The sequence below is a fragment of the Cryptomeria japonica genome, chromosome 9 (assembly GCF_030272615.1).
Source record: "Cryptomeria japonica chromosome 9, Sugi_1.0, whole genome shotgun sequence".
Lineage (NCBI taxonomy): Eukaryota > Viridiplantae > Streptophyta > Pinopsida > Cupressales > Cupressaceae > Cryptomeria > Cryptomeria japonica.
Window position 1 is genome coordinate 107,890,629 of NC_081413.1, and position 8,971 is coordinate 107,899,599.

Sequence of the window (8,971 nt, forward strand, 5' to 3'; positions counted from 1 at the left end):
TATCTCTCTTTTCTTCTAGGTTTTCTCTTGAAAGTGTTTCCCACATTAATCCTAATGTTTGATGCACATATGGATTGTGTACATTATTTCCAATACTTTTATGATATTAATTACTAAAATATAACAATAATATAATTGTTATTTGGATTCTATAATCATAAGTTTTTATAATGAATAATCATAATCTTTATGGAGATCAAATTCCTAGGATCTCCCATCCATTATAGGAATCATGTATAGCTAGTGGAACTAAAACTCACCCAAGCTCTTAGTGGAGAAATGAATATTATTTTAACACCATTTAATATCTAACCAAATTTAAATATAGAAATATACAATGTTTATAATTTAATGATGACACCCTTTTTCATATACATGTGAAAAAATATAAAGTAAAATTTTGATAAGATCTAAGTTAATTCTATTTATCTAAAATCTTATAGATTAGCATGAATTTAAAATATCATTTACATTGATTCTATGGTCTTTGATTTCATTATCATTGAAGTTGCGATAAAAAATATTTTCTCTATAGTGCCCCCCTGCGATTCATTCTTCCTTTTTGTGCATCGATAGACAATATTGATACAACTTATACTACTTTGTGATGTTTTTGATAGATATTTATGGATTTACTTATGACTTGGATACTTCATTATTGATGATAGACATATCATATTGCACTTGACATTATGGTTTCATGTGGATGATGACTTTTCTAGATTATTATAATGATGGACTCTTATTTGATGATCTTTATGTACTCATTTTGTATGTATGGTTTATATTTGCTTATGGTGATTTGATGGTATCTAATAATCTATTAACCTCTCTTTATGGCTGTAATTGCTATGATGACTATGATAGTGCTTGGTTGTTGTGACTATCTTCTACTATGTGTCTGATAGGGATGATGTCATACCACTCATTTATAAGCATGATATGACATTGTGATTCCCCTTCACTTGTCTGCCTATTTCATGATAGATATATTATTGTATATGTTGTTGTACATGTACTGGTGGTGATAGGTTTGCAGGTTCTAGACATCGACTCCACCTAGCTTCACAAGTTTGAGCATGTCTTTATCCCAATGGCAAGTTGTTCAGAGGTGACATGAAATCCCAATCTATGCTCTAGGTTTAAGTTGATATACTATGAGTGATAGTTTTTTTATTAGAGTCATCTTGTGGTATTTTGTATTACCCTATGTTGGGTTGTCTTGAGGTATTGTGCTTATTGGTTAATTAAATTACTAATTAATTAATTGGCTCATATAGTTTATAATAATAAAATAAATTAATAGTTGATATTAATTTTTCTTTTTTCTTGATACGATAGGGGTATCCCCGCGACCCAACCCAGCGCCCAACCTACCTTCCCTTGGTCTTACTCATTGCCAAGTTGCGGTTAAGGAAGGGGCAAGTTGAGGTGAGAGTAATCCCCTGTGGGGAGGGTTCATAGCCTGCAAGCCGTCCCCCCTCTTAAATCCAGGGAGGGAGTTGAACCTGAGACCCATGGGGAGCAAACCCACGACCCAAGCCAACTGAGCTATCCGTGCGCCCTATAATAGTTGCTATTAATATTTAATATGTTTAATGTGAAGTTATTACTATTGGGATTACTATTTATTATTTATCTAATATTAAGGATTATTTATTTATTTATAAGTTGCTGCTTTAATATTTATTTGGGTTCTAAGTTTAATTAAATATCTAAATATTTATATTTTATTGAGCCTTGGTTATTTAATTAATTGATTGTTTATATGATTTTAATCCCTTTATCCTATTCGGTTATTTAATTATCTATTTATCCTACCTACCCTATTTTGTTATTGGTTTGATATTTTGGGGTAAGTTAATTAAATATTTTTTATTAATATTTGTTTTGATGTTTGGAGAGGGTTGGTAAGAAATATATTTTAATCTATATTTTTTATTGGTTGATGTTTTCCATAGTTTTTGAATGATTTTTAATATATTATATTTTATGTATTTGTTGTGAGGGTTGGCCTAGGAAAGCTTTCTAGAGAATTATTGTTGATTTATGCGAATCTAGATTGTGAATTTCTTGTCTTGGCTTGGATTTAATTTGGTTGGATTATTGTGCATCATGAATTTAGTTGTCTTTCCATAACTTCAATAACTATGTTCGAGGATCTGCCCTTTTGTATTTGATTTTTGAAAAAGTTTGTCTGTGCAGTGTTTGTGAAAGATTGTTATGGGCTAGTAAAATTGAAATTACATTTAGATTAATTTTATAGTTCAATGAGTGTGTGTGTGTGTCTGCGCACGCGCACGCACACGTGTGTGTTTTTTGGGGGTTGTGGATTTAATATTTATATTTCTATGAATGCTTCAGCGTTTTCCTATGTCTGTCTTGTCGTGTCTAGCATCTCGATTCAGAAATGTCTGATACTGGATTGAGTGATTGTTTATTCCATTAGTCCCAAGATTCTATTACACCCTTAATTAATTAATTTTGAATCATCTAGAGTCTTAGTTATTTCTTGGTCTCAGTCGTCAATCTTTATTTCCATTTTTTTAAGTTTTAAAGTCAATTATGGTAGTCCTTGAGACAAATACGATAAATCTATGTTTGCACTATTTCTTTTGGTATATGCGCTGAGAAGTTGGGTATATGCACTGCAAGACTCATTGGATGCACTAGTATAGGAGTTAGAAGTGCTATTCTGAGACATGAAAGAATTGCTTTTGTGGTTATATGCACTAACCTATTAGGCAAAGGCTTTGTTTTATTAATCATATGCGCTAAAAATCCTAATAAGGGTGTTGTAGTGATCAATAGATGTGCTACTCTCCTGATAAAAAGTGTCAGACTTATTTGTCTTTTGTCTTTTGATTATTTTGAGATTTCTGAGTTGATTTTCCAATTCTGTGTTTTTTAAGAGGCTGTTGTTTGTTCCTTTCAGAGTTCTTGAGTTGTCCATGACTATTTTATTAACTAAATTAGATTACTTGTGATTATTTACTCGGGCTCCTATTGGTTATAATCTTAAACAATGGACTTGATTCCATACTATTTATGAGGCCGCTATGGTTGCATTTGATATTATTTACCTGATTGAGAACCTTGGGTAACCAGGTCGTGTGTTGTGGAAAGCCCTTGGTCATGTTATGTTATGTTATGTTATGTTCATTTGTGTTGTCTCCCTAAGGTCTAGGTGCATGTTAGGGAGGGTAGGCTTCCAAGTGAGTGACTAGAGTTGCGAGGAGTAGACAGCTAGGCTACCTAGGTTCTAGATCGACAGAATAGCTCATTGGGAGTTTATCTTATAATCAAGTGATAATTTAATAAATTAATTCTATAAGGGTTGGGTAGTAGTAATTCATCTTAATAAGATAAGGGATGGACATGGTGGCCCCACTACCTTGCCCAGGGGTGGCAATTTTGGATAGGATTGGAAAGGCCTTGGTAACCTAGGTAAGCTAATCTCCCTCACTCTTTCAAGGTTAAGATGGCTCTACATGAGCATCTTGGATGCCAAGACACATACCCAGGTTCCCATTATGATTGCATGTAATGACCCTCTTTCCTTACATGAAGGTCCTAGAACCTTGAGTCTTATTTGACATGTTGCCTCTGAAGATATCCTGTCAATGTTTTATGCTTGAGATTGAGCTAGCCTTGTGTTGTGATTGTATTATTGTTATGTGGTTTTGGTTGTATTCTTTAGTTGTTAGGTGTCATCCTAGATATAGAGAGTGCATGGGATATTGTGCCATCTCCTAGCACAGGGGGGGTGGGGGTGGCGGTGGGTGGTTCCTTATGGTTCCACATTGTCGGGTGGTTTGATGTCTTCTTCCATTGGGATTTTTTTTGTTGGATTCTCTTGTGCATGAATGTGGATTCCTATTACTTTAGTTTATGGATGGATACATGTAGCAAATTGATGTATATGATTCATGTATGGCATATGAATGTGTAGAATTCATGATGTAATTGTATTTGTAGTTGAGAGCTATGCTCCTTGATATAAAAAGGTGGATGTATTTGGTAGATGATGTATTAGGCCATGATCATAATGCTTGTAAGAGAACTTATTGTTGTATCTTGGATATTGATTTATTGATAAAAATAAGGAAGTTAGATTTATTGATGTGCTCTTAGTGATATGTGTGTCTATTGTAGTTGAAATGGATTATTGATATGGTAAATAATATTGTAAACAATATTGTTAGACATTGAATAAGTAATTGGGGTTAGGATTATTTGGATTGGTGCTCTTTAAATGAATCTTAGGGGTTAATGGTATTTGCATTATTAATGGAATCATGATAGATAGACTAGTGCAGTATCACATGTATGCATGAAAAGAGATAATGATAGTAATTATGATGTTATGCTTATGATGATATGCTCTTGATGGGGTTATCTTCTATAGATAGATTAGGTAATGGCATTAAGATACCCTAGGGAAAGATAGTTGTAGATCTATGTATTTATTTCCACTTGCATATAGTGTTTTTGTGATTTTGTTCGTGATGAATATGTGTATATCATGCATATGGATGTGGAATGCATATGAGAATTTAGTTGAATATGTTGCATTAAGTGATGTTTTACAAACAAAAAGTTATCTCTATATGCATGCTAGTTGGTTAATTTCTCTAAGGTAGTTTATGCTCACTAAATTCAACTTTATCTCCTACACAAGGATATAGATATAACAATTTTCTTTCTTCTTAATTCAACCTATTATCTTCTACACAAGGATGCATGATTGATGAATTTATTAAAATCGATATTATAATCTTCATGAAATTGGATCGCTTCATCTTTCAAGAAAAAATGTCAAAATAAGTATTGCTTTAGTAGTGTCCTTCATTAAAGTCTCCTTGGATTTATAATAATATTTTTGACACCCATTTTTATTTACAACTTTCATTCTTAAAAATATTAGATATATATGATGTTATAAATGAATCTCATGAAATTCATTTGTTTTCTAGTTTCTCCTCTACACAAAGCAAACTTTGGTGTTGGAGACTTCTACCATTGGTTTAATATTATTTTAATATTCATGGATCCATTCAATAAGTCCAAACAATTGACACTATTTGTTTTTTAAATGTTTTCATTAAATTATATATAGATGTGGAAAAAATAATTACACACTTAAATTATAATTATAAAACAATTATACAATTACCTTTCAAACCTAAACTACTAGATTTATCTTTATTTTCACATTAGTGGTGATCCAATAAATTCACATTCAATGTACCCTCACATACAAGACACTTCATATAAATTATTTTAAAACAACAATATTCTCGATCTAAACTCGACGCAATCTCCACGGAGATAAAAGTCTCATATAGATAGTGATGTTCACTATACTCCTCATATATCTGTCTAACAAATGTAATGTTATCATCCTATTAGTTCTTGCTTCTTATCAGCCCTCCATAAAGTTTCTCTACAAGGTAATAATAACGTAATAGCATATATTGTACGTCATCTTTGAAACAAGAGAAAGCTTCAGAATGTTAGTTTCCATTCCTCCATATTTGTTCTGATAACGTACATAACATATAATCTATAGGAGGAGAATTGCTATATAAACATACTCTTCATTCCATTGATTTTGTAAATAACCATAATCTAAATAAATAAATAAATAAATATTAAATAAACAATCATTCTTTCTCTTATAACCTATTTGCAAGGCAGAAGAAGTATCTGCTAGAGTAATATTCCTTCATAATCGCCTTCTCTCTGTTCCTGGACTATCCTATAGCTTTCATAATTGTTTGTACAGTTGAAAAGATCATTCCAATCCATAGATGCTATGTAGGCTCCCAAGTTCATTTTGTTGTTAATCTCTGCATTGAAAGTCTCTATCCAGTCTGATTGGTAGTTTCTATGAGGAGATCCATGACTAATTATAGATGATTTTGCAGAAAACACTAGTGAATCATCATTATAAGGTAACTCTCCTGCATCCAATACAGTTGGGCTTTCTGAATTTTCATGATTCTCTCTAAATCTTCCATATTCCAGTGGAAGGGCTGCTTCAATCTCATCTAAATCCAGGGCCATTGTTTCTAAAGAAGAATCAATGTTATTATTACTATTGCTGTTGGGTAGCTGCATTTGAGAAGTGTTCATCGTTATGTCGTTTCTATGATCAATAAGAGATGATTCAAGGCTCTCTATCAGCTTCTTCAAGGAACAATCATGTTCAGATATGAGCATATTCTGATCAAATCCTTGTTGGTGATTTAGATGAAATGTATCTTGTAATGTGCTTGGGCTTGTGTCAGCCATGGTGGCTACCTGAGTACAGGTGTTTTGTTCAAACAGCTGGGGGAATACTCCATGAAAGGACGCTTGTGTCCCATATATATTTGTACTTGTGTTGGCCTGTGAGGACACATACCCTTTTAGGTCATTCACTTCAGTTTTTTCTGCTGGGTCTGAGCCTGCTACTTCATTACGACGATTGTGTTGATACTTGCGTTTACCAAACAGTTTCCTCCTCAATCTTGTGTTCCAGTAGTTCTTTATATCGTTATCTGTTCTTCCTGGCAAGTTGGCTGCAATGATAGACCACCTGAATGAAATTTATGTGTTAGATCTCATAAAAACCACTAGAAAACAGTCATTTGAATGAGAGATAAAGTGTGCTTTTTCTTTCTTCGTTGCTCTAAACTTCTTAGAGGACAGTTTGGACCTTACCTGCTTCCAATACTACTATAGAGATTGACAATGATATTATCTTCTTCTTCTGAGAATCCTCCATGCCTTATATTGGGCCTCAGGTAATTCAACCATCTAAGTCTGCAGCTCTTTCCGCATCTTTTTAGGCCTGCACCAAAGCACTCAGGATTTATACAATGAAAAAGTGGCAGAATTACAATATCTTGATTATTGCGTTCTTAATCAAGAAATCTGAACCCAATAAATAAACAACATTACACATGCTTAATATCTAAACCTCTCTTACAAACACTCTGAAAGGCTTGAGGAATACTGCCTGCTCAAACGGAGACAACTAATAATCACAAACAATGATAAAAGCATTAATATGGTTCCTACAAATGCAGAAGCTAATAGCCTAAAAATAGATGTGATATATGTTCAAAAGTATTGAATTTCTATTGTGGACAATCAACTTCAAACTGTACAGGATTTTTAAGTTGTGGTTCTTGGTCTTTTATAATCGGTTTCTAATGTAGAAGTGATTTCTAAATAAGTAGATTTCTATGCTGTGACTCGTGATCTTCCATAAATGATTTCTAATATGATTACTCAAAAAGATTAACAATATGATAAGAAATTGTATTAATTTCATGTTGATGGTCATATGAACAAAATATTTGTAAACAATTACCAATATTAAAAAAAGACCCACATGAATCAACCCTGAAATCTACTCTGCGATAGTAATAAACACCGTTGTCCATAAACAGCCGGTGCATTGTCATACCAACTGTCTTGGGGACCACAGTACACTTGCTCGCCTTTCATAGCAAATCCTCAAATCTACTCTTCTAAATTTGAACCAAAAACATTCTATCATCTCTAAACACCCAAAGACAAACACACAGCTAATGGATCAACAATTTCAAGTTTAGACTATCACATGGCTTTCAGGATAAACAATCCAAACATTAACATCCTCGAGCTACCACAAGTCCACATAAAAATTCAAACATTAGATGGATTATTCATCTTTTAAGGCTATTTCATTATCTTAACATTTGTGTGGATTTTCTAGTACCCGAGTCTTCTGATAAACTACAATCACAGGGACCACAATATGACTTCTCTTTAAGCCCTTCCAAACCAGAACAATCTCCTATCACAAAACTTTCTTGGAAAGCAACAGGGTTTCTAATTTGGTTTCCTCTAAATGCACTTCATGAAATCAAATAACTAAACATGAAGGAAGACTGCATACCAGCCTTTTGGGGAAGAGCTATCCAATTGCCTCCAGTCCCATTTTTCTCTATATAGGTCTTCAGTATAGAATCTTCTTCAGGGCACCATGGCCCTTTCTTCACAGTAGTTTTATCACAACAAGGTGCTCTCCCCATCTTTCAATAATCTCAATACTCCGCCTTCTTGTAGAACCCCAACTAAGCAATCTCTTTCTCTGGGTATGCCTTGATGTTTGAAAACTATAGAAAACTGAGACAACCTAATAATGTATATAGAGAAATCAGAAACATAGAGTAGTTGAGTGTGGGTCCTATCATTTAGTGTTTGTAATTTGCAGTCCACCGAGTTAAACGTCATGTGATCTTCTGGTTGTCCTTCTTGGGATCGAATCAATACCACAATCTAATTAAATAATCTTCAAAACTTCTGGATTTTTAATTAATTTAATGTGGTGGGATTCTACGAACATGTTATGAAAGGCAGTGAAAACTAACCTTGATCTCTTTGACTTGATCTCTCCATCGTATTCATTTGAGAAGAAGAATAAATTAATCCATCTGGGCTTGACAGGCACTATCATGGCGTGCTTATTACTTAGAAACATTCAAATTTAGTGAGCAGCATACCCTTATGTCAAAAACCACTAGTGCAGATGATATTATGATATTTTAATGGCCACTGAAATCTGATTATTCACGCACCTGAACAATTGATTGTTTATTGAATAGCTTACATATACACACCTGTCAGAAATGTGCAGGAAAGTTATTAAAAAGATTAATACTTTTAAACAATTGATTGTTTATTGAATAGCTTACATATACACACCTGTCAGAAATGTGCAGGAAAGTTATTAAAAAGATTAATTTATTTATTTTTTAAACAGAGAGGCCATGGAATGGAGCTTTCACTAGTCCTAGAAATATATAGAATTCTTCGTAAATGTTTTGTTTAATGGAAGATCTACGTTCTCTCCTGTATAAAATTTAGGTTTTCGTTTGAAAGGATGAAAGGCAGCCCTAAAATTCTACGTTCTAGTCAAGGTTTGAATGCATGC

The 8,971-nt window shown here is 33.3% G+C and overlaps 1 protein-coding gene across 1 annotated transcript; it reads right to left on the reverse strand.

The window, feature by feature from the left end:
- Positions 1-5,690: 5,690 nt before the first annotated feature.
- On the reverse strand, positions 5,691-8,069 carry LOC131062745 (transcription repressor MYB6). The gene is made up of 3 exons (XM_057996467.1): positions 7,934-8,069; positions 6,709-6,838; positions 5,691-6,583 (listed from the first exon to the last, which is right to left on the reverse strand). The coding sequence occupies exons 1-3, from the start codon at positions 8,067-8,069 to the stop codon at positions 5,713-5,715; spliced, it is 1,137 nt and encodes a 378-aa protein (XP_057852450.1). The 3' UTR covers positions 5,691-5,712.
- Positions 8,070-8,971: the final 902 nt, after the last annotated feature.